At 38.7% G+C, this 26,105-nt stretch overlaps 2 protein-coding genes across 3 annotated transcripts; one reads left to right on the top strand and one right to left on the bottom strand.

The window, feature by feature from the left end:
- Positions 1-1,818: 1,818 nt before the first annotated feature.
- Positions 1,819-11,687, bottom strand: idh3b (isocitrate dehydrogenase (NAD(+)) 3 non-catalytic subunit beta). Of its 2 annotated transcripts, none has more exons than XM_086291720.1 (11): positions 11,557-11,687; positions 8,725-8,898; positions 8,220-8,340; positions 8,011-8,071; positions 7,796-7,928; positions 7,276-7,409; positions 7,047-7,149; positions 6,645-6,791; positions 5,370-5,464; positions 5,129-5,189; positions 1,819-2,367 (listed from the first exon to the last, which is right to left on the bottom strand). In XM_086291720.1, the coding sequence occupies exons 1-11, from the start codon at positions 11,596-11,598 to the stop codon at positions 2,290-2,292; spliced, it is 1,149 nt and encodes a 382-aa protein (XP_086147846.1). In that variant the 5' UTR covers positions 11,599-11,687; the 3' UTR covers positions 1,819-2,289. The 2 variants fall into 2 exon arrangements, with proteins under 2 accessions (XP_086147846.1, XP_086147845.1); XM_086291719.1 differs by lacking the exon at positions 1,819-2,367 and adding an exon at positions 2,780-4,248.
- Positions 11,688-14,242: 2,555 nt separating this feature from the next.
- wdr1 (WD repeat domain 1) lies at positions 14,243-25,454 on the top strand. The gene is made up of 15 exons (XM_086291718.1): positions 14,243-14,385; positions 15,888-16,009; positions 16,524-16,614; positions 19,074-19,221; positions 19,574-19,754; positions 20,760-20,837; positions 20,924-21,004; positions 21,426-21,659; positions 22,291-22,380; positions 22,935-23,089; positions 23,342-23,429; positions 23,555-23,665; positions 23,798-23,971; positions 24,091-24,235; positions 24,567-25,454. The coding sequence occupies exons 1-15, from the start codon at positions 14,370-14,372 to the stop codon at positions 24,671-24,673; spliced, it is 1,821 nt and encodes a 606-aa protein (XP_086147844.1). The 5' UTR covers positions 14,243-14,369; the 3' UTR covers positions 24,674-25,454.
- The last annotated feature ends 651 nt before the right edge of the window (positions 25,455-26,105 follow it).

Here is a 26,105-nt window from a genome sequence, read left to right as displayed (position 1 = left end):
TCCATGACATGTTGGTCAGTCACAGGAGCTCGTTCAGTGAGAGACTGAGATTACCGAAAAGCACCACTGAACGACACAGGAAATCATTCCTGCCTGTGGCCATCTCCCTGTACAACGCATCCACTTAACACACTGTTTGCTGCTACAACTACACATGTTTCTTTTCCAAATATTTATTTATAAGTGACTTATGACTTATGTATGTATGTATGTATATATATGTATATATTGTACTATTCTTAGTTAGCGTATTGTCTGTCTTGTCTTAATGTTGGTTTAAAATGGAGCACTGTAACAAAAAATAATTTCCCCCAGGGATCAATAAAGTATTCTGATTCTGATTCTGATTCTGAATATAGAGGCAACTCTCCAGGGGCAATATTACAGAAATGTGACGTCAGTTTGATGGTTGGGCCCACATGTTTAATAGAGGAAAAGGTAATTTGTTGAAAGCTATGTAATTTATTTTTAACAAATAATTAAAGACTATTTTATTCAGTAATATATCCAGCGATAGTCTTTTGCCTATAAGCAAAATTATTATTATTTTTATCCTTTCATTATTAGTCAAGTTATTTTGCTGAGGTTATTACATTTTTACCCTTTCTAATGACGTTTTCAGTATTACATCTTGGTTTAGTAGGGATAAGTAGGTAGAGAACTGATTTTCTAACTAAAATAATATACATTTTAAATTATATTTTTATTTTACTGGTAACAATTTTTTAAATATAATTTACTGAGCCACTTTGAAACTAATAAATAACTAGTAGTAACATATAAAGGGTAAATAGTTCATTTTCTGTCTACAACAGTCGGAATGATCATCAGATTCAGAAAGTTTAATAAAAAATATTTTTCATTGTTTTTTGCTGTTGTTGTGTTTCTTTGAGCATGTGTTAATAAAATAATCAATAGGAAACTGTGGGCTAGAGGAAAAAACAAAATTACTGGCCCTTATATCTTTAACACATGCCAGGAGTTTAACCAGACGATTTGTATCAACATCGGGTATCATCTGTATATGCAGCGTTTTCTAATATTAATTCCAAAGTGAAGAATGTATAACGAGAACAGTCTGGGCCCTAGCACAGAACCCTGTGGAACTCCGTGATTAACTTTTGTGTGTAAGAACCATCATTTATATATATAAATAACTACAATTAAAACTTCCTGGAAACACAATTGTGTATTCTAGTCCATCCAGCCATCCTCTTCCGCTTATCCTTATCAGGGTCGCAGGGATGTCTGGAGCCTATCCTGGCTACCATAAGGTAAGAGGCAGGGTACACGTGATCAGTGTTATGAAATGTTGCACTCATCTAGCAGCACAAGGCCAGGCAGAGATGTTGTCTGAGGGTGTGAGAAGATCATAAGGAAGCATCATTATAGTGCTGCTTCTATGCTTTAAATTTATTACTAAAATTCATCCATAAACTATTCCTCTGAAAATAGTCACATAACTGACCTGTAATAACTCTTTTGCGACCTTCTGCAGTAAAGAGAAAGCTGGAAAATTTCCTACAATTTATTAATAATTTATATAGATGAAGGCAAAAAATATATTTAATATTGAACTGTTAGTTAATGGTATTGGGGACTTGGAGCATACACTGTCCCATGATACACCCAACACAGCCAGAAAAACTCAGTTTTACCAACATTTAAATTCTCCAAAAACCACCATGAATATGTTTGGACACAGGAAGGGAGTTAGGATCCTCATGCGAGGTGACATGTGCCATCAGCCATAATAAACTTTTAATAACACCGTATTAGTCTCCATAATGCTCATTCAAGGATTCTGCACGCAAGATGTCATATTCCATTTCTTATTTATTATTCATATAGCATAAATGAAGAAGCATTAAGTTAAAACTTTATTAATATTGAAATATACATACGTTGTGTTTTGACTTCCGGTTAATGTCCACACATAAAATCATTAAGTAGAAATTAGAGTATCATGCAAGGCAGTAGAATGTCAGGAAGTGGTGTGAAATAGTGTAACAGCATTATAAGTTTTGCACCATAATAAAAAGAAAAAATATCACCAATCCACTTTTTTTTTTAATTGGATGCAACGTTAAGTGTTTAAATATCAACTGTAAAACAGCAAAAATAAAACATTGTGGACAATGTATTTCATTTGCATTTTGCTCTGATAAGAAGGGCACTGCGTGTAGAATGTAGGGGGATAGGGCCGTACTGTGCGTACAAGCGTGTAAGACAGGAAGATAATTAAAAATGTGTGCGATTCAGCAGCTGACAGATCTGCAAACATAATGCTCAGACCGACAGGTTAGCAATGACAGCACGGGTGAACTCGTTGCTTGTTGCATAGCCCCCCAGATCTGCAGTGCGCACCTGTTGCAAACATAAGGACAGCACGTTATTATATGCACAGCTGCAGAAACACATGTCCACATTCTGTATCACGGTCAGCATGTTAGAGAGCCTTTGAAAGCAGTACTCACAGAATGAACACAGTGTGAATGATGATATGAAAAGGAAAAAAAAGCATCAGTTGAACTTTCCTCTCTTTTTCTGGCCCCACATTATTTCAAGTACCAGTCCAGGTTTGGATTTAAAACACATCAAATGACCATATACAGTATTTCAGTGTATTTTAATGATCCAGGAAAGATCACGTTGTTGTTGTTCAGTATGAGTGAAACTCTTGGTTTGTTGAAATACTTAAATTTAAATGCTGGCTAAAGGCACATGATATTGCTTTTACTGGGGAACTTGGGTCAAAGGTCAACACACAAACACTGTATACTGAAAAAGTATTTTTTTTATTTTTGGTGAGCAAGCTTCCATTTCAAATTGATACAAAATGGTACCAAAAGCGAGATGGACAGGATGATTGAACCTTAGTGTAGCAGTTATAACTGTGCTGACTTTATGGTGGGGAAAAAAAAGAAGACTAAACCAGGAAATGCCATACAGCAATCAGCAAAAACATCAAAACCAATTAAAATGTAAATTACATTGATCAATGTGCTGTGAGAGCATTTGTTGGGAGGTTTTATTTGTTGCTTCCCACCAACATTTTTACAGAAGAGGCACACCCTTCCAAGGTGACAACACTCCCTGACAGCAGCAGCCTCTCCCTGACTACACTGCATCACACCAAAACAAATCAAAGGAACCTTTGTGAGCATCCAAGTCAGACACCACAGGACAAGTCCCATGTCCACAGCCTGATGGTCAGCGCTTGGAGCAGCACCACAGTAAGGATCCAAATAATATTAATGTTTTTAATGTTATGGCTGATTTCTGTATAATCATGTAACAAATTCTTCTGCTATGTGCTTAAATAACTCTTTTTAATAAACTACATGCTACAACAATGGTGACTTTGATTGTGAATGGCTAATGCAAGCTAATGCTGCCATTTAATTTTTTTTGATGCACAAAGATACTGATCTTTCATATCAGTTTCCCCAACAGCTGCCAATTATGTTTTTAATTACGCCAGGTTACAGTGAACAGGAAATCCCAGCACCAATAGTTGAATTTATAGTGCTGCAATAATGAAATTACAGTTTTATTTAAATGTGCAGTAATTTGTAGCAGCGTTGTACTGTTACTGAGTTACAGTTAGTTTTTAGACCAATTCTGAAAAAAGGCGATACAAACTTTTTAAAAGACCGGTGGCTTTACAGCAAGTTTTCAATGAAATGCGAGACCGATGGGACAGGAAGAAACATTTAGATAATAAAAGTGAAAAGAAAAAAAAAAAAAGATGCGTTTCCCACAATGTGCGAAGAAATCGTCTTTATGAACTCATCAGTTCAAAACTCCAAAAACAAAAAGATGCAAATGGACAAAAGATTGTGAGGGCAGAGGAGACTGCATGAATACAGGAAACAGGAGGTCTAGCTGTGTGATGCAAAACATCATGAGGTATACTTTTTAATCCCAAATCAACAGATGTCAAAGCTTAACGGAAGAGGATCTACAAGCAAGCCAGCAGAACTAATGTCATTATGATGCAACTTATGTCAGAAATGTATAGTACAGCTCTCAGTGAGCTGGCATTTGGGGTGGGTGGGTGGGGAGGGTGTCTTAACATGCATCCAGACCATGTTAAGAACAACGTCCAGATTTAGGGAAAAAGGAGTCAGTCAGCGAGGTCTATGATGAAATATCTTAGTAAATGGGTCGGTGACGCAGGTTTTCCACAACAGCATGCACAAAATCGGTAGTGGTACAGTATCCGCCAAGGTCTCGTGTCCGTACCTGGAATTTGCACAAACACACAAATGTATACACACACAAACAGATGGCAATGGGGTACAAGGAGGTGGAGGAAATTAAAGCAGATGGGAGAAAATGAGCATTCAGACAGTGTAATAATAAAAATAATAATACTTTAATGATAAACTACCCTGCAAGCTGGTGTTTATTATCATCATCTAGGGGACAAAGTCTGACCACCTTCATGTGCATGTTTGTGTCAGTGCATGTTAGTTTCAGTACAGAGCAGATGCAGCTTTTTAGTCCAAAATAGTTTAAAAAGGAATTTACGACATAATTTTGTTAACAAACCCATACAATCCTGAACATGTAAAAGAGGGACAAAATTAAGCAAGGAAGGCACTGAAAGAGAGGAGCTAAGAGTGACTTAAAAGTAGGAATTCAAAGGCTCTTTAACACACTATGGTATAGTATACAAACAGTTAGGATGAGTTATTTGTAGGCCAAGAACTACTGAGATTTAAGATGATGTTGTTGGCCTTAGACTGCAAGGCAGAGCTCTAAGGCAAGCTCATCTAAGGCAAGTGTAATGTAATCAATGATTTACATTACGTTTCTATCACCATTTTCTTTAGAGGTTCTCTTTGAGACTTTGTGTACACAAAGACAGCAGTTATTGACCCACAATACCAAGATCACAGATTTAGAATATACAAGTCTGACTTTATTTGCCCACATATTGCAGAGCTATCAGCTGTTATTTTACTCTGTTAGAGGTACTGAAAAAGTGGAAGTAAAACATACAGAAAAAGCAGCTCTTTTGGTGTTAATAATGTTAATGCTTCTGGATTTATATACCATAGTGGTGGTCTTATCATTCAAAGCCTGCATGCAGCACAGACTGGGCAGAGCTAACACTTACCTTGCCCTGTTTTATGACCCTCTTGACAGCATCTGACACCATTTGAGAATGGTATTCCAGACTGCAACACAATATAATCACAATGAACAGGTGACCAGACACATGCCTGCATTCAGACAAACAGAGCTGCCTGAGGTTGTTTAAGATCTTGATGATTATATTGGGTTAGGACAGACAATTTGAGGCTATTGTGTAAAATTTGATATACTCATTATGAAAAAACATGTAGAAGGTGACTCACTTGAGGTGCCTGAGCATGTTAGCAGCACTGAGCAGCATGGCTGTGGGGTTTGCAATGTTCCTTCCAACAGCTTGTGCAAATGGGTGGCGTGCACCCTGAAAAAGAAAAAAATGATACGAGAAATGAAAAACTGCAGTATAAGGATCTGGGCAGAGAAACCAACAGTCCATTAACCCTCTGGGGTCCAGGGTATAATTGGCCGTTTTTGACTACTTTTGATTTTACCTCTATATTTCACCTTTAAAATGTGTTTTTCTTGCCTTGTTTGGTATCATTATTTTCAGCACAACCTCAAATATCTGAAATTTGAGTTATTTTTTTCATTTTGGTATACTATATTAGCACAGTGGATCTAAATTCAGACAAAAAAATTCAAAATCCGAGTAGAAAAGTTATATTTTTTACTGTAAAACCCACAAACATGTTTAATGAATCATTTTCTTAACTTGAAATGCAAATAGAAATTGTACATTTCTAAAAATTATGCACAAGTTTTGCAAACAACAAAGTTATATGGTACTATTTACCTAAAAATGCAGCCAAGGCCTCAGACGTTTTTTATATAACCATTTAAGTCTATTTACAGAACGATCAGGTGTTCTGCATCAAATAAGAAGACACACAAATTATTTGTGCCAGTCCAAAAAAATGTAGTTTGTGTTCAGTATAAGACAGAGGAGAACACCAAAGGCCTAAACCCTGCAGGTCTGACAGCAGGAGGTGCATCAGTCCAGTTTTCCATGTGGGAACAGCGTTTACACTGGAATCTGCCTTTGACGGCTTTTTTAGAGCAAATATAAAATTCAGCAGTCTAACTGACACATAATAAAAAACAATAACTACACAGCACACTAACTACAGCCTCCAAACACGCTAAACGTCACTAATGTCTCACATATGAAAACTCGCTCTCTCTGTCTTTACGCTCGCCCACTTTCCGTCTCCGGTGTCACTCCTAAAAACTTCCCCTTCTCCCTAAACAACCAAATGTCACATGTTGCCTTTTCATTTTTTTGATTGGCTGACATGGTAAACTCTAACACCAATAGGGAAGGGGTGTTTTTTCTTTTTTCACTCGCAAAGTGTTTGCTACAGTTGTCTGTAGAAAACGCAGTTTTTACCGTTCGTCATGCTGTAAACACCACTGTTTTGTTCAGAGAAAAACAATAATAATACAGTAATACAAAAAGGGAAAGTATAGGCTTTTAAGTAAAATCAGGACAAGGAAAAAAACAAAACAAAAAGACAAACAAGCGAGAGGTTTTGGAAACTCACAGTCTCAAAAACAGCATATTCTGCACTGTAGCTTTCCCCAGGAACAACTCCTGCTCCTCCAACCAACCCTGCTGCTAGATTGTCAATAATGTTACCGTACAGGTTAGGCATCACCAGCACGTCAAACTGGTAAGGGTTTTGCACCAGCTGCAGAAGAATAATACAATGACAAATTTAAGCCTGAATCAGCGGTGCTCAGCTATGGTCATTTACTGCAGTGAAATCAAAGTGCACGTCTTCAGTTATTCTATTTTTTTTTAATGGAGCACTTCTAGCAAACGCTAAGTTATAAATATACAATTAGGAATAAAAGACAGCATTCACTTATTTAATCTGAATGGTAATGGATAATAAGAACAATAATAATAAGGCAAAGGGAAGGAACTGCAAGTCTGTTTATACCTGCATACAACAGTTATCAATGATGATGTTCTCATATTTGATTTTGGGGTACAGCTGTGCCACCTCTGCACAGCTCTGCAGAAACAGGCCATCACCGAGTTTCCTGAAATAAGATACGAGGACAGGAGTTACTGTAATGCTAATTTTTAGCCTTAATGGAGGTACATGGTTTCAAAATAAGACAATAACAAAGACAAAGCTGCCTTTAAAAGAAAAAAAATTTACCCACATGATGTTAGCTTTGTGAACAGCAGTGACCTTGTTTCGCCCTTTCTTGGTAGCATAGTCAAAGGCAAACTTGGCGATGCGGCGTGACTTCTTTCTGGTGATGATCTTCAGACATTCAATCACACCTGTTACACTCTGGAAAACACAAGAGGATGACAACATATGGTTAAATATATTTTGCCGAAGAATCATGCAAGAAAATGAACACATACATTATGTTCTATAAACAACAATCTCCCACATAACCTGACTGTAGACAGTCTTTGAGGTCTAAGTGTAAATAATCATGCTGTAAACTAGGTTTCATATTAAAATGAATAAATAGGAGAGTTAAAGAACCTCAATATAAGTAAAGGACAAATCAAAATCTGGCTTAATCTGTATTTCTGTGACTTAACTATATTCTGATGCCCAGTTTAAGGCTTCTTTCAAAACCCTTAAACAAACCTTCCAGTGTGTTTGCAGGTGGGTGTAAAACTGCTGTTTACGCTCTGATTGCAGTGAGTAAGAGTACTGTTTACCTCATGCTCTAGGGAGCTGTACTCCCCCTCAGTCTGCTCACGGATGATGACTAGGTCCAGGTTGTTGTGACGAGTGCTGTAGCCTGGCAGGCTGTTTACATGAACTACATTAGCAAACAGGTCCAGCTTGCGCCTGGGGAGTGGACGGATGTAGAGTTATTTTTAAACGTGACATATGCAAATAATAACACACAATTTTTTATTTGATCATTTACCTTAATCTCATCTCATATGAAGCCAGCTCGCCTTTGAATTCCATGGGTGTGTGAATCTTTCCTAAATAAGGTAACGTGCCCCAACATGTTAAAGCCTAAATACACTGCAGTTCAGACTACTTCAGTGCAGCCATTTAAATCAGCTTTTTGTTATTGGATTCAATTTTTTTGTGAGAGAAAAATCAAAGAATTAAAGGAAATAAGACTACCTTTAATGGCAACTCTGTTGCTCTTCATAGAGGTCAACACTTGTTCCAGTTTTTCCTCGCTGGCCATGTTCTGCACTTCACTCATGTGGAATTCCTCAAATTCTACTGGGACATCACCTGCCTTCAGAAAAATGGGGAGAAAAAAAAAATCATTCTTAAAAAAAAATCACAAATCAACATAAAGAATGACAATCTTACTCAGTTTTAATGCACTATTTTACTTTAACATTAAGCACCATATTTAAAATGATTTCTTAGAAAAAGTAAAGCAAGGAGATTATTTGTAAAACACAACGAGATGAAAAAGGAGCTTCTTAACATTTAATATAAGAAAAATGTAAAAAAATCAGACCAGACAGAGAAAAAAAAAATCTGTACATGTATTTTTTGTCAAAAGTTCCCTATTATTTTCTATCATCAGTAAACCTGATATACTGAAGACAACATGTTTGGTATAAGGATAAAAAGCAGTTATGAGTCCATCGTCAATCTTATGTAAATGTACCTTAAAAACTTCCTTTACAGCAGTCATTAGTTCAGGTCCTACTCCATCCCCTGGCACCATTGTGACTTTAAAGGTAGCATCAGCACGGGCCGGTGGTGTTTCTGGACTACAGAGACCAGCAGATACACTCAGTGGACGAGAGGCCAACTGTGGACACCTGGAACCGACCAGGCCCTGAAGGAGGGAAACAAAGGTACACTTACTAGGTACAGTATTACAAAGAACACTGCAGTATACTATAAACCCATATATCTACTCTCTAATAGTATTACTTATCAACACATTGAAAACCCTAATATCGAGAGCTCAACTGCAGAATTTTTTTCCCTTTCAGACACATACAACAGATTCATGTTAATTAAATCTATTTATGTTTGTTTATATACTCATTTAAGCTCAACTCTGCCCAAGTTAGTTTGGATCAACGGGTTGTTCCAACTGGGAAGCTGCAGAGTGTCTTCTTGTGGGCAACATATACAATGTCAACAATTATAACATTATTGAATGGTGTTTCTCCAGCCTATTTACAGTTTTAATTGTTTTAATCAGTTGTTATACATGATGATACCAACAGACTGGTAGATAATATAAGTCCACTGAGTATATCAATGAGTCTCAACTATTATGGGCTTGTAGACAGATATACTACATATATATATATAATTTGCACATATACCAAACAGTGCACCTACATTATACATTTTGTGGTAACTTTTTAGGACCTAAGAGAAGTTAATAGAGCAGCTAGCCTACTTGAAACAAGACTATTATTGGTCATTGATCATTGGTCAGAGGTCTGTTAGTGTCCAATTGGTCAAAAAGAACTTTTTTGATAACAAGCAACACCAGAATCACTTGTCTACATCTGTTACATTCAATGTTTGCTTGTTACAGCTTCTGACCTCCCCCCCCCCCCAGTGTGTATATACAAAAATCTGTTCAAGATTTTGAAACATAAAGACATTTAGAAATTATCGGAATAAAACAATGTTGGGGGAATGCACCTGTGTTCAGACATTTGTTAGAAAAAACACCAAGTGAGAACAACTTTGTGTAGCAGGAATGTCTTTTCCTATTTCACTCATTTCATCATGTCATGACGTGAGCCCAACTTTATGAGAAGCATGTTTTAGTCAGAAAGAGAGAATGAGGGTACAACACTGTATATAATATTATAAATTACATTTCACCTAATATTATAGTAATTTCATGCATATTGCTATTCAGGATGATGCCTAGATGCATTTTATAAGGGAAGATGTCAGTAGGGGATTTTGTGTAAATACACACAGACAAATAAATGAGAAAAAAAAATCTGCGTAAATAAAGAAACAACAAATGCAGATGTTTCCACACAGGTGCACTATATAACACAACTCCAATCAGGTTTGGAGGCATATATGAATATTTTAAGCAGGCCCAGGTGATTCTGTATTAATAGAAAATGGCAATAAGAAAAGGTGTTGGTGACTTTGAAAGATGAAGTCTTTGTAGATCATTGTTTGAGCAAAGATGGCAGGCGCATCGGTCTCAAACAAGCCAGGTTATGCCATCCTTATTTTCTGCCATCCATATACTGTTAATGGGAATTTATGCTTCAATCAGCAAATCAGAAGCAGCAGCAGCAGCAGCAACTTTCATGCAACAATGGGTAGCTCAACGGATTTTTAGGTCAGATGCCCTTCCTGACGGAATCTTTGGCTTGTTAGGTGAATTGTGTTAACTAGTACACTACAACATCAGAAGATGTTACTGTCTGCTGACCACCAAGACAAAAAGAATGGGGAGGAGCTTTCTTCTTGGAGTCATAGTTGATCCACAGATTACATCTGTCCAAATAATCAAGTCAGTATATGTATAAATAATCCCTGTGACACAAGCTTCGCACTGTGCTAAAGACATTTTTTTTACTGGCTCTGTACTGGCTAGTACTAATGTTTCAATGGGAAGAGTTACATCTGCATTTAGATCTATGAGAAATTTATTACTTAGTGGTATGAAAAATTGTCGTTGAGAATAATGGTCAGTCAACAGCTGAAAACCCTAAGGGAGGTTTTGGATCGACGGGTAAAACAGCACTCTGCGCGACCACAATGGGGAAAAAGTGGTTTTCCATCCAGGAAGAGTTCCTGAGACTTTAGGAATCAGTAGCAATGCATGGTAAAACTGTCCTGGTGTTGCCCCAGCATCTATTAATAAGAGACTTTATGTTGTCGTCCTCTTCATTTATTTTGTCACCGGTTTGTATATTTCAAGGTGATCCTGAATGATTATCACCCTCACCCGCATCTTACCTGTAGGCAACAAGTTAAAAGGCCAACTCTGCAATCTTACAAGTTAAAGTAAGACACTGAATATATTTGCACTCTTACTGACACCTAGAAATCTGACTGAAAACTAAACCTTGTCTGAGTTGCTCGCTTCAAGTCTCTAAGCTTGTGATTAGCCCCACGAGTAGCAGTAGCTAACGGTTCACTAAGGACAGGGAGGTTACTGACATGGTTAACTGACACAGGCTGGGAGGCTAAGCTAATTTAGCTGACCTTCTCAATTAACGAGGATGTCTTATTAAGGCGCGTATCTACTGACAAATAAAACAAACCGAGAACTATGTCCAGCAAAATAATTCCAGATACGGAAACACACTTCAGAATCGTTCTATCAGTAATGCAGACGTCCACGAAGCTCACGATGGTTAGCATTCACGTAAGAAACACATGACAACACTCAGTGCGTAAACGTCTCTTTGCTGCGTTTATATGAAATATGACTAAAGCAGCCATTTTTTTTCTATTTACACAAAAAGCCCGTCAACATAATTTGTGCTCTCACCTTGAACAACGTTACTAAACTTCCCCTCAAGACGACCGCCATCGTCACAGGCACGAAGCAACTGGGCTACTTCTTCTGTGGTGGAGGGGTAATAATGGGACAATGGCGCCACCTGCAGGGGAGAACGTAAAACTACCGCTTACTCCACGGGGAGACCAATTTCCATAAACCAGATGGTACTCAAACCTGGTTCTCACCTTACATGTCACAGTGCTATCACATTGCCAGTCTGAAATAAATACATAAATAAATAAATGAAATTAGCAGAAAACAGAAAACAAAACAGAGCGTTAGAAAAAACATTTCAAACAGAATTTGAACTTGAACGACCCCCTCAATTAAGGTGATCCTGACAGAGCTGTCATTGAGTTGAGTTGGAGCTTGGGGCCCTCAACATGACCCTCTCATTATTAAAAAGAAACATCACCAGAATGCAATAAAGGATTTGTGTGTTGATTAAAATGTCCTGGGAGAGGACACATCATATGCTCAGACCAAAATTACACAGATGAGTTCTCCAAAAGTTGATTCTGTTCATCTGGAGGTAGCGTTTTGTGGGAGAAATGTTTCGTCACTCATCCAAGTGACTTCTTCAGTCTCAGCTGACTGCAAGTTTCCCCAACCTTATAAACAGTACATTTGCATAATGACTGAAACCAACAATGGCTGGGAGGTCAGTTCCTTAATCATAATTCTGCAAATTCTCATGACCATTGATCAACAACCACTGACCAAAACCCACTGATCAATGGCCATGAGTACCATTCACAGAGAGTTGGGGAATGGCTGCAATCACAGCATTGTAAGATGGCGAAAGATGTACCCTTAGGCCCCCTCCTTGATTCAGAGATGGTCTTTCCCTTTTCACGTAAATGGCCTCCTTGACTCCGCGCTCAAACCAGCGTTCCTCCCTGTCCAGGATTTGTACATCCTTATCATTGAAAGAGTGTCCACTGGCCTGTAGGTGTAAACATAAACAGGGTGCACCTTTAAGACCGATTGTCTGCATGATCAACTCTGTCACCTATAACATCTCCAAGTTTCTGGCTTCGATCTTCAACCCGTTGGTAGGCAGCTCTGAACACCACATCCAGAACACCCTGGATTTTGTTGAGAAGGTGAGAGATGTCATCTAAAAGCTGACGTGTACCGTAAACCTACACATACGGATCAGTATCTAAGGTTTGACTCTCATCATCCACTGGAGCACAAACTGGGTGTCATCAGGACGCTACAACACAGAGCGAACACCATCCCCACAGACACAGCGGCCAGGGAGGCAGAAGAACAGCACATCAAGAAGGCCCTGAGTAAATGTGGTTATCCCAGCTGGACTTTTGTCAAAGCTGGAAAGGCACCTAAAGAAAGCTCCAGCCGATCCAGGAGAGAAGGACAACCGCTGCCCAAGCGAAAACCTGTAGTGATCCCTTATGTATCAGGAGTATCGGAACAGTTGAGACGCATTTTTTCTAAACACCGAGTCTCTGTGGCTTTTAAACCCCAAAACAAGCTGCGCCAAAAATTGGTCCACCCCAAGGATGTGTGTCCCCCGACACAGAGTAACATAGTGTACGCTGTTAAGTGCCAGGAGGATTGCCAGAATTTATACATCGGGGAAACCAAACAACCTCTGGCGAAGCGGACGGCACAACACAGAAGAGCTACCTCGCCAGGACTCTGCAGTCTATTTACACCTACAGGCCAGTGGACACTCTTTCAATGATAAGGATGTACAAATCCTGGACAGGGAGGAACGCTGGTTTGAGCGCGGAGTCAAGGAGGCCATTTACGTGAAAAGGGAAAGACCATCTCTGAATCGAGGAGGGGGCCTAAGGGTACATCTTTCGCCATCTTACAATGCTGTGATTGCAGCCATTCCCCAACTCTCTGTGAATGGTACTCGTGGCCATTGATCAGTGGGTTTTGATCAGTGGGTTTTGGTCAGTGGTTGTTGATCAATGGTCATGAGAATTTGCACAATTATGATTATGGAACTGACCTCCCAGCCTGCAGAGGTCCACACTCTCAAATGGACCCATCATAAATAGGTCAGGGGATTCCCAGTCCTATTCCAAGCAAGTGAGTGCCTACACTCATGCAAATAATAAGCACAGGCTTATAACATCACCACTATGGAATTACAGATAAGGGACAGGTTACAAGTGACTGTAGATAGATTTTCTTCATTTACCTTTCCGGGCAATTCATTTGGTTACTCATGCTATCACAAATCCACGGCGCCCAAAGGAGTGCGTCTCAGACAGCGAGCTTTACTACCCTGAGTCAGGCCTCTCAGGCAATCAAATGATTGCGCAAAACTCACCTCCTTATTTTAGTTTTAACTCTATTTCTAGATGACACATTCATCTAGAAATAGATTCCTGGATTATATATATTTACTAACAGGGTAACATTCTTTGAGGAATTAGAAATGTTGTTTCTATATGTTTATCTTTTTAAAAATTAAAAAAGACTCTGTGACCTGGCTGTAGCACATGATATGCCTCAAAATGAGGCAAACCTGGCCATTTTGATTAGTGAAGCTTTGGAATGGCTTTAGTTTGGCCCTGGAACCTGAGAGACCATATTTAGGTAAAAGTTATCCCCAAAACTCGAGCGCACGGTTACTGGCTGACAGCCTCAGCGTGGTATCTGAGTTTACTATATATGGGCAAAGCCAGGCAGAGCGAGAGCTGCACCCGCTTCCGTGTTTGTGTATCAGGGAGGGTAGTGCAAAGCCACGGGCGCTTTTCTGTCTTCACTGTTTCATTCATCTGGAAGAGAAAAGCCAAGCCAGAGGCAGCGGAGAAAAAATGCCGTATGAACTGAGTAAGTCTGTCTCATTTCTGTGTCAGCAGCAGGGCGGGAAAAACAGGAACAAGGCTCTTACTTCGCGTGACACTAGTCGGCAGATCTGCTAGTCATCCAGGTAGCAGCTAGCTAGCCTCGCCCATAGCTGCGTAATTTTGACACTTCACCCCACACAAGAAAGACCAAAAAAAGCTTCGCTCATGCAACGATTCTGGCAGGTGTAGTACACACCTGTGTTTGGATAGCTCGGAGTGTTGTGCAGATGTTTTGGCACTCAGTGCAGCCGCTTCATGCCACAGGCAGTGGCTTTTTAGTTAGCTAGGTTGCTAGCCTCAGTCAGGAAATAGTTGTGCTCCCATTGCTTTGTTATGACATGTCCACACAGAGGCTGTCTGCCAGTGAAGCACCGAGGAAGTACTGAAGTACACATTTGTCGCTGGTCGAATGTCCTAACATATTTAACGCTACATTTTTTTTTTCTCATTGAATCAGTCGGAAATATAAATGGCGAAAACATGGCAGTGATTTATTTATTTATTTTTGGTCTTTCAAGGCACATTCAAGTTACAACCGTGTAGTTACTGCATAAGGCAGGATTGACTCGTGATGTATTCAAAAACCATTATGAGCAAGCAAAAGTGTGCTAGTGCATTTTGACCTGAGTGTATATCTCGTTTAGTTTATTACAATGGTATGTAAAAATTATGGCAAGCAAAGTGTTGGTAAATTTATAATATAACTATAATAAAACATTTTAAATACTAATATTTGAAATTGCTGTATAATTTGTGCAATTATATAAAAATCGGTACACTTATTATAATAATAATAATAATAATAATAATAATAATAATAATAATAATAATAATAATAATAATAAAAAAAAAAAAAAAACAAGACTCATCAACATAAACCTTACTAAATGGATACTCTGTACTTAAAAAATGTGTAACTAAACAAAAGCAAATACTTCAATTACAAGCAGTTACTTGTATTTTTTTTTCTTTAGTAATTTACAAAGTAGAAAATTCACCCATGTAATGATCAGCAACAAATCCAGACTTGTCTTTTACTGGTTTTCTAACATAGTTGGCGTCAAAAATGATGGCCCAAATTTTGAGGAAGTGCACCGAAGAACTTAATCTAGTTATGTTTTATTTTTGTTACTCCTTAAAGGTTGAAGTGTAAAACGCTTTGCGTTCAGGGAATTTAATAAGGAGGGTGAAACTGCTTGGTAGAACAATAGGAATAGACTTGGCCGTGTGCTCAAAGTGTCTGTGATAATCAGTAAGGTACCTGAAACCAGCTCCACTTTAAGTCCTATGGATGACTAATGAATGACTAGTTGATATAGAACACTTCTGTTAATAATAAAATCTGCTATCTGAAATGGCAGATTTTATTCCCAGCAGATAAAGGATATGCAGTGAAACACTTTTTCTATTTGTGTTTAACCCTGTCTGCAGTGCATTAATTGATGTTTTCCACATCTTTGATTTTATTATTTTCACTTTTTTCAGAACGTGTGTTTGCCAGTCTCCCACAGATGGAGAGGGGAGTTGCAAAAGTGATCGGTGGTGATCCCAAAGGCAACAACTTCCTCTACACCAATGGGAAATGTGTCATCATCAGGAACATTGAAGTAATTTAAAAAAAAAAAAGTCTTAAAGTTGTATCAACATGATGCTGATTATTTTATTCATTTGTATTTACAAATCTACTGGCTATGACAGAATCTACTGAATGAGAGTAATGACCACATAAAATGTACAGCATCAAAAGCTAGCAGCCACATCAAAGACAGCATTTCACTCTACTAGTGGGTGGTTTTGTTTGTTGCCCTCCTGCTACACCCAGTATTTTTGGGCGTGTTCAGTATTGTGCCCTTGATATTCTCTGAAATCTGAGTTGCATGCTGGCACAATTACTGTTAGCATAATGCTGTCAGTTAGCACCTAATCTAGAAGTAGCTCAGGAAAGGATTTCAGCTTGTGGTTTACCAGTGTTTACCAAAATTTATTTTTTCTTTGCCAACACTAATTGTTGATTAGATGTTTGGGTTTAAGTGACCAATTGGAAAAATGCTCATCATTTATTTGCAATTTCTGAGCTAATCTTTCCATTTTTGTGTTGTTTTTTTTTTCGTTTTTTTTAAGAACCCAGCTATTGCAGACATTTACACTGAGCATGCCCATCAAGTTACTGTTGCGAAGTATGCACCCAGTGGATTCTACATTGCATCTGGAGGTAAAAGAGAAAAATACATTTGAACATTTGCAAGAAAGAGTTTGTAAACCTACTGGAATTTACTGATTTTTATCTAAAACATAATTAGGGATGAACACCATTAGAGTAAACAAAAAACACAAACTGCTGTGCTTCTGACACTCAGTAACCACTCGCAGTGCATGCAGAAAAAAACTGGACTCCTTCTGCCGACTCGGGGCTTGGACCATTTTTGCAAACAAGCTCAATTTTTGTCTTTTTGGCATCAAAATGTTATCCCAGTAGTGTTACTGAACATCTACAGTGGGGCAAAAAAGTATTTAGTCAGCCACCGATTGTGCAAGTTCCCCCACTTAAAATGATGACAGAGGTCAGTAATTTGCACCAGAGGTACACTTCAACTGTGAGAGACAGAATGTGAAAAAAAAAATCCATGAATCCACATGGTAGGATTTGTAAAGAATTTATTCGTAAATCAGGGTGGAAAATAAGTATTTGGTCAATAACAAAAATACAACTCAATACTTTGTAACATAACCTTTGTTGGCAATAACAGAGGTCAAACGTTTACTATAGGTCTTTACCAGGTTTGCACACACAGTAGCTGGTATTTTGGCCCATTCCTCCATGCAGATCTTCTCGAGAGCAGTGATGTTTTGGGGCTGTCGCCGAGCAACACGGACTTTCAACTCCCGCCACAGATTTTCTATGGGGTTGAGGTCTGGAGACTGGCTAGGCCACTCCAGGACTTTCAAATGCTTCTTACGGAGCCACTCCTTTGTTGCCCGGGCGGTGTGTTTTGGATCATTGTCATGTTGGAAGACCCAGCCTCGTTTCATCTTCAAAGTTCTCACTGATGGAAGGAGGTTTTGGCTCAAAATCTCACGATACATGGCCCCATTCATTCTGTCCTTAACACGGATCAGTCGTCCTGTCCCCTTGGCAGAAAAACAGCCCCATAGCATGATGTTTCCACCCCCATGCTTCACAGTAGGTATGGTGTTCTTGGGATGCAACTCAGTATTCTTCATCCTCCAAACACAACGAGTTGAGTTTATACCAAAAAGTTCTACTTTGGTTTCATCTGACCACATGACGTTCTCCCAATCCTCTGCTGTATCATCCATGTGCTCTCTGGCAAACTTCAGACGGGCCTGGACATGCACTGGCTTCAGCAGCGGAACACGTCTGGCACTGCGGGATTTGATTCCCTGCCGTTGTAGTGTGTTACTGATGGTGACCTTTGTCACTTTGGTCCCAGCTCTCTGCAGGTCATTCACCAGGTCCCCCCGTGTGGTTCTGGGATCTTTGCTCACCGTTCTCATGATCATTTTGACCCCACGGGATGAGATCTTGCGTGGAGCCCCAGATCGAGGGAGATTATCAGTGGTCTTGTATGTCTTCCATTTTCTGATGATTGCTCCCACAGTTGATTTTTTCACACCAAGCTGCTTGCCTATTGTAGATTCACTCTTCCCAGTCTGGTGCAGGTCTACAATACTTTTCCTGGTGTCCTTCGAAAGCTCTTTGGTCTTGGCCATGGCGGAGTTTGGAGTCTGACTGTTTGAGGCTGTGGACAGGTGTCTTTTATACAGATGATGAGTTCAAACAGGTGCCATTCATACAGGTAACGAGTGGGGGACAGAAAAGCTTCTTACAGAAGACGTTACAGGTCTGTGAGAGCCAGAGATTTTCCTTGTTTGAGGTGACCAAATACTTATTTTCCACCCTGATTTACGAATAAATTCTTTACAAATCCTACCATGTGAATTCATGGATTCTTTTTTCACATTCTGTCTCTCACAGTTGAAGTGTACCTCTGGTGCAAATTACTGACCTCTGTCATCATTTTAAGTGGGGGAACTTGCACAATTGGTGGCTGACTAAATACTTTTTTGCCCCACTGTAAGCTTTGTGTGGTTTGTTGTTTCTTGTAATGGTGTTCTGCCCTTGCCCTTGGGTTCTTTTACACTTTATTGAATGAATATTGTAGTCTTTCTAGAATCTTCACTCCCAACAGTCTAGCAACAATCCTGATATCCTGTCAAACTGCAGATTGTGCATATCTCCTCTAATTTCATGCACTTTTGTAATGCTCCTTGCTAAGTTCCTATGAAAATTGCTGTTACGGCACAATGCATGTGAACCAGTTTTTCCTAGGAAGAGTAGATTGTGATTTGTGGACATTTAGGGACAAGGCTTTAACTGAAATATCTGAGTCCAAGTAGGTTTTGATGATGTTAATTGACTTTTATTTACTTTTTCCAGCTTGCATTGTGAGTTATTACTTAAGAAGTTGTGCTAAATTAAAACATGTTTTTAAATGGATTTGTCAGATTTTGTGTAGAATTTGGACCATAATGAAGGTCAAGTCACATTTTATCAGTAGCCACTGCAAAAATCCTGGTAAAACTGTGTATTCTCATAGTTGCCACAATAATGTGACTGCTATGTAATCATGTTGCTTTTATATCCGTTAGATGCATCAGGAAAGATCCGTATCTGGGACACCACCCAGAAGGAACACATGCTCAAGTATGAGTACACCCCGATTTCAGGGAAGGTGAAGGACATTGCATGGACCGAGGACAGCAAGAGGCTTGCTGTTGTTGGGGACGGACGAGAGAAGTGAGTGTCAGGATTTTTTTATTTTTTTTATTTATTTTTTTTCTTTTGGCGCTACACTGGCTACAAATTGATTCGTAGTTTAAAATCAACCATGGTAACTGTCTCATGAGAAACTTCTCTTACAGCGTTCACACTGATTTATTCCCACGTGGCACAAACTCACTGTTTGCTTTAGATATCAAGGTGATATGTTTGTGCACTTGCAGGACCAATGTTATTTATTTATTGTTTTTATTATAAAAAGAACTGTTTGCATCACTATTGTGCAGGAAATCGAAACCTTCTAGCATGTATCTTTCTTCCTCTAATTCAAACCTGGATCAACTGTATCGGTGTTCACTTGTCATTGTAGGTTTGGGGCAGTGTTCCTGTGGGACTCTGGCTCATCAGTGGGAGAGGTTTCTGGCCACTCAAAATTAATTAACAGTGTAGACATAAGGCAGAAGCGCCCTTACCGCCTTGCCACTGCCAGTGACGACACCTGTGCCTCCTTCTTTGAGGGACCTCCCTTCAAGTTCAAGTTCACATTACGGGTGAGTTGCATTTGTTGGCAATTTGAGGAGCTTTAGTAAAGAGGTGTTTGTTCCAGAGTGATTAGAGCTAAGCTGGATTGTTTGTTTTTTCTTTTTTTTTCTTGGCTGTTGTTTTGCTGGACAAGTCTTAGAGAAAAGATGATCTGCTGACATGTGCTGGATTAAAGTGGTCAGAACAGCCAATGGCTAAATGTTGTCTTTGACATGCACTGGTAACAAAGCATTGCAGCTTTCCAACTTTCTCTGGCTTTAATATCTGTTGGCCATCTCAAATCTGCCACACTCTGTTGGGTTTTGACAATGTGGCCTTGTTTGCCTGTTTCCATATTACATAATCCACATCCCCATAAATTCTTCGAGAGTGTGAGCTGCTTCCTACAACCAGGCACAAAGTGTACTGCAGACTAATTTATTTGAAGTTAATATAAAATCCAGTTGGTCAAGGTACATAAAACGGTGGATATATTTGTTAAATTTTAAAGTAAATTACACCTTGTATTCCCTTTAAGAATTGCATTATTGGCTTATTAGTGGGGTGTTATTAAATTAAAACAAACAAGAATTGTAATCACAGCTATTGATCCCATGTCTTTGCTCTCCACATGAACCTTGTGCTATTTGTGTCATAGGTAAATTTAAATTCTCAAATTTGCCTATAACACATGCTTAAAGGAAAATCAAGGAAACATTTGTTTTCTTTAAGCCTGCATACTGGTCGGTCATGATGGTCTCAATTGAGGAAGGACTGAGTTTCTGTCGGTCATGAAGATGACTAAGCAGTCTTTTTTTTTTTTTTAAATTTATTTATTTTTTGCTTCTTCCTTCCTCACTTGTTTGAGACTATGTTAAATCTACACTATGACTATTGAAAATACTGGATCTACTTTCAATGTTTGGTTTCCATTTATGCACAAGACCAAATATTATGTGTCAAAATCAAACACTCATTTGATCCATAAAGCTAACTTCTATGTTGATTTCTTTTTAATTTTTTTCCACCCAAAGGACCACAGCCAGTTCGTCAACTGCATTCGTTTCTCTCCAGATGGAAGTCGGTTTGTTACAGCGGGTGCTGATGGTCAGGTAAGTGTCCGTTATCATGTGAAACTTAAAATTAAAATGACTTTAAGCAAAATGTGTACCTAATTGTTTTTATTAAATATCCACAGATTTTAATCTATGATGGAACAACTGGTGAACGTGTTGGCTCCCTTGGTGGAGAGAAGGCTCACAAAGGAGGAATCTATGCTGTAAGTCTTTTTTAGGTTAAAAACCAAACTCCAGTGAATAATATGGATAGGTACATTAACAGTCTGCCTTGTTTAAAGGATCAATCCTAGTGTTTTACCTCTTTGCTACAGTGTTAACTTACAGTCACTTTGTTAAATGAATGGCTTTTGTTGTTCCGGAGAGCCAACTATAATCAGATTTGGCAGTCTGCCTAGAGGAATTATGTGCCAATAGGAATTATGCATGCTATAAACCCTTCTGTCCTCGAGTTACTAATCTTTTCTCATTTTTCTTTGATTTCTTTTCCACGTAGTGTTGGTGTGTTTTCTTCTATTGTTTAATGCCCATTCATAGGTTGCACAAACGGTGCTTACAAAATTTCTGTCTTTGCTCACATGCATTCTGACATACTACGTTTCTGGGGGTTTTTTTCGCCCACAGGTCAGCTGGAGCCCTGACAGCTCTCAACTGATCTCTGCCTCAGGGGACAAGACCGTGAAGCTCTGGGATGTCGGTGCAACCACGGCTGTCACCACCTTCAACCTGGGCTCCGACGTGACAGACCAGCAGCTGGGGTGCCTGTGGCAGAAAGACCACCTCCTCAGCATCTCCTTGTCAGGATACATCAACTACTTGGACAAGAACAACCCCAACCGGCCCATACGCACAATCAAGGTCAGCCCCAAGAATTAAAGGATGCTATTTCTGGATAGAATCACTGATTTGATAATGATAATAATGGCAGTTTTGTTAGTTTTTTAACTGTGTTTGAGCTTCTGAAATACAATGGAAATTAAAGTGTCATAGTAGAAACATTTTCTACAGTGTTTGAAAACCAAACTTGGCATCTGTTAAATGTAAATCGCCATCAATATTTGCATAGCGATGGTTCAAACTGCATGCCTAAGAGTGCAAATGCACACTGCAGATCCTGCTTTACTGAGTTGCTTGTTTTCATACAAATTTTTTTTGTTTTCAAATGGGAAGATTAGTTTTTAGTGATGAAAGAGCAGTGTGCTCAACATTTACACGTGGAGGGTGTCTGTGTGAGGAGGCTAGAAGTGTCTTGTGACACATCTTCCTGATGTATCCATCATACACTTGTGGTGTTCAGTAGGTAAGACAGGAAAATAAGTCATTACATAAACTTCTCACAGAAGCATCTAAATATGCACTGTGGCTATTACAAAGATGAATGTTTTCAGTTCTCTGTGCTGTCTTTCATTTGTGTGGGGATGCAATACTGTAGTGTTAATGTCTTGTGTACCTTTCCATATATTCAAATGTGTGCTTATTCTTTCTACAGGGTCATACCAAGTCCATCCAGTGTGTTACTGTTCACAAAAATGAAGGGCGGCCGTACATCTACTCGGGGAGTCACGACGGACACATAAATATCCTTTCAACACTTACTGATTGTCGCTAATGACTGTAAAGGTTACTCAGTGGGACATGCGTAGGCGTCCTGTCCTGCATGTAAGCTCAATCTTGCCCAATTGTTTTCAATATAAAAGAGGTTTGATGTTTTTCTGTTTAACACAAGGTCATTACACACTTGTAGTGATAATGTAACATGCCCTTTTTTCATTCATCAAATTTAATTAATTTCTATCAATGTAGATTTGATTCACATTGTGCAGGAGCTGAGTTTTAATCAAAATTTAAAAATCAAAATGTTAAAAATTTGAGCTTTTTAAATTGAACAATTACATTTTTACAACCTGAAGCAGCAGAACTTTCTAATAGTTTGCTTAAAAAAAGCCATAAATAAAAAAAATATGGCCCATCTACCACTATTGAATAACTCTTTAGAGAGCTTTGTTATTTGAATAGTGACGCAAGTTACAAAACAACTTTTCAGTTTTGTTTTTTGCAGGCATTTCTCAGACTTTCATATTTGCATAGAATAACTGCAGACATAGATAACGTTCCTTAACGTATCCCTCACATTACTGGGATGCAGAAACTGGAGAGAACGACTGCTTCTCAGGAAAAGGTCACAGCAACCAGGTTAGCAAGATCGTGACTGATGAAGCTAATGAGTTGGTGACTTGTAGCATGGATGATACACTGCGCTACACCAGCATCAGCAAGAAGGAGTACAGGTGAGGGGCCATGATGTGGCTTTATGAATAAGCCATTTTATTAATCATTTTACATTTGGTCTATTAAACAGAAGTTTGTCCTTGATAAGGTGAAGGACAGGGTTGAAGGCTAAAAGTACCTTTTTTTTTTTCTTTTTTTTTTTTTTTTTTTTTTTTTTAAATGCATGCTTACAGTTCAATTGTTCATAGTAGGAAGAGGGTTGTTGTTCTTCTTCCTCTCCTCACATAAATAACCTCTTTGTTGGTTTCTAGTGCCTCTGATGTGGTGAAGATGGATTTCCAGCCTAAAAGTGTGTCCGTAGGGGCAGGTGGGCTGTCATTGGCTGTGTGCATTGGGCAGGTAATGTCTTTGCTTCAGTCATTACTGCTTGCATAAATCAGATCCAGTCATTCTTGCACTTGCAAGGTTGGTGATTTTTTTGTTTGGGGAATAATGACTGCATTGTTATTCATGGCTCTTTGTAGATTGTCCTTGTGAAGGATAAGAAGAAAGTCTTCACATTGGACAATCTTGGCTATGAAGCAGAGGTTGGAGCTTTGCATCCTGGCGGCACCACTGCTGCAGTGGGCGGAGCAGTAAGTGGACACAGATAATCTCACCACATGTTTACATTCGTTCAATGTTTGTTGGTTCCATGTAATAAAAACACACTATAGCTATCACAGAAAAGCTTGGTTGGACTCTGGATTCATTTTCTTTCTTCTTAGGATGGAAAAGTTCATCTGTACTCAGTTCAGGGCAACACTCTGAAAGATGAGGGGAAAGCTCTTGAGGTCAAAGGGCCCATTACAGACATGGCCTATTCGAATGATGGCGCCTATCTGGCTGCCATTGATGACAAGAAGGTTATCACGGTCTTTAACGTGGCAGACGGCTATTCGGTAAATATTTGCCTTTCTTAATGATCCTGTCTTCTGTTTGCTGCCTGTTACGTGGGTGTTTTTTAAATACTAATTACTGTTTTATGGTTGCCTTTTTTTTTTTTTTTTCTCCCCATCAGGTTAAAAATGAGTTTTATGGACACCATGCCAAACCTGTGACTTTGGCCTGGTCACCTGATAACGAGCACTTTGCGACTGGTGGGATGGACATGCTGGTCTACGTCTGGACAGTTAGCGATCCAGACCAGCGGCTCAAAATCCCAGGTCTGTCTCGCAAGCAATCCACACTCAACACATCTAAGCGTGTTTTTAAAAAAGCTTTTTAATATTAAATGTTTACTGAGCAATCATTGAAAAGAGGGTAAAAATAAATTAAATGGTCCTAAACTGTTACAAAGTTTATAAACTCAGTTTGTTGAATCTGCTTCTTAAAATTTAGGAGCAAAACCAGGCTTGATTTCTTAAAGAGTTGTAACTCACATCTCAGTCAGTATGGGATGTTAAACAAACTAAACTTTTATTAAACCCAGGTTCTTTTAGTTGAAGATGGCTTTTTTTTTTTTTTTTTTAAATTGCTGTGATGTCTTTGTTGCAGACGCTCACCGATTGCACCACGTTAGCGGCCTGGCTTGGATAGATGCTCACACTCTGGTCACCACCTCCCACGACGCCAGTGTCAAGCAGTGGACTATTACATACTGAGCTTCAAGCAGACAAACATCCACATCTCCAGGGACAAGGACTACTGTTGAATTTAATTCTTTTTTTCCCTTTTCTTTTTTCTCTTCTGTATTTTCCTTGTCTAAAAAGTGTTCAATGCTGTCTATAAACACCAAACTTGTAAATGATTTTGAGCAGTAAAAAAGGTACCACATGTGATCTGTTTAATGCAAATAACCTCAGCTTACAGAGAGGAGATGTGTAACAATGTGTGCTTTTACAGCACTTTAAGCATGATGGACCCAAAAAAATATTAATGAGCTCATCATTCCATGGGTATAAACTGTGGTTGGGGTCAATGCTTTCTGGCTTAAAGGAAGAACCATAATCTTTTTTTTTTTTTTTTTCTCCTTCTCTTAAATTGAACAAAAGTATGTTGGAAACAAAACCCGTTGGTTACATTCCTGAAATTAGCTGTAACTGGTTCCAACTGCAACTGCCTGTCAGTCTTTATTTTCAAAGTTTTAAGGTGGGTGAGTCTTTGCCTTTTGGCTTTGTCCTAGGTTTCATACTTTGTGGTTCACATTTCTTCTTGTTGGACTGGGGAGCAATAATAGGAACTGAGAGAAGTATGTGTACAATCAAGATGCTGCCTGTTTAGTTGAAGGTCCTGTGTTGTTGCTGTGCGTTTGGGCTCTCATTGCTTGTCTCATAATTTTTTTTTTTTTTTATTTTTTTTTTTCTATGTCTTTATGCATCCACTTACAAAGTGGAACAGACTCATGATTATTATTGTTAATAATAATAAAACTTTTTATGCATGTTTCTTGTCACGCAGTAATCCTTTTAAACACCCGGAGTTGTAGACTGAACTGAGAATTTTCAGCACAGCTTCATGGCGAACATGAATAGATTGAACTGTAGAGGTTTACTAAGAGGGGCCTCCTGAGTGACCGGAGCCGATGAACTTCTTTAAAGGGTGTTTATGATTCAAATAATTTCCAGTCTCTTTTTTTTTTTTTTTTTTTTTCATAAATATAACAAAGCAGAGGTGATTGAAATGTTTCCTAACGTATTTTCTCTCTGGTCTGTAGTACCATTTGCACATCCCTATCATTTTACATAATTTATTCAGCTGTTTGATTAAAAAGTCCTCTTTAGTATAATAGAAGCTGATGGTACTTGCCTAGAGGTCCTCATGGCATCAATAAAAGCACATTATTATTATAGCAATAGTTAGAACAGATTTTTGTTTAATGTGCAATGGATTATTTAATTAAAAAAAATAAAGTAAAAAAAGATAATGCCAGGCAAATTCTAGCTCCCTGAAAACTGTTTATTGAGCCATAGCACAAACAACTGAAAGGATGTGCTTTTACTTTGTAATAGTCAAAGCTTGTAAAATCAAGTTAAACTGATGGATATCTTCCAATTTACACACAGCATAACTTCAGGGAGCTGGCACTTGAGAAAG

Source organism: Aulonocara sp. 'chitande type north' Nkhata Bay, linkage group LG5, assembly GCF_057382095.1.
Source record: "Aulonocara sp. 'chitande type north' Nkhata Bay isolate Kocher_YH1m ecotype deep benthic linkage group LG5, A_spYH_male_GT1.1, whole genome shotgun sequence".
Taxonomy (NCBI): domain Eukaryota; kingdom Metazoa; phylum Chordata; class Actinopteri; order Cichliformes; family Cichlidae; genus Aulonocara; species Aulonocara sp. 'chitande type north' Nkhata Bay.
Note: the sequence above shows the minus strand (reverse complement) of the source record. Positions and strands in the feature narration are given on the sequence as shown.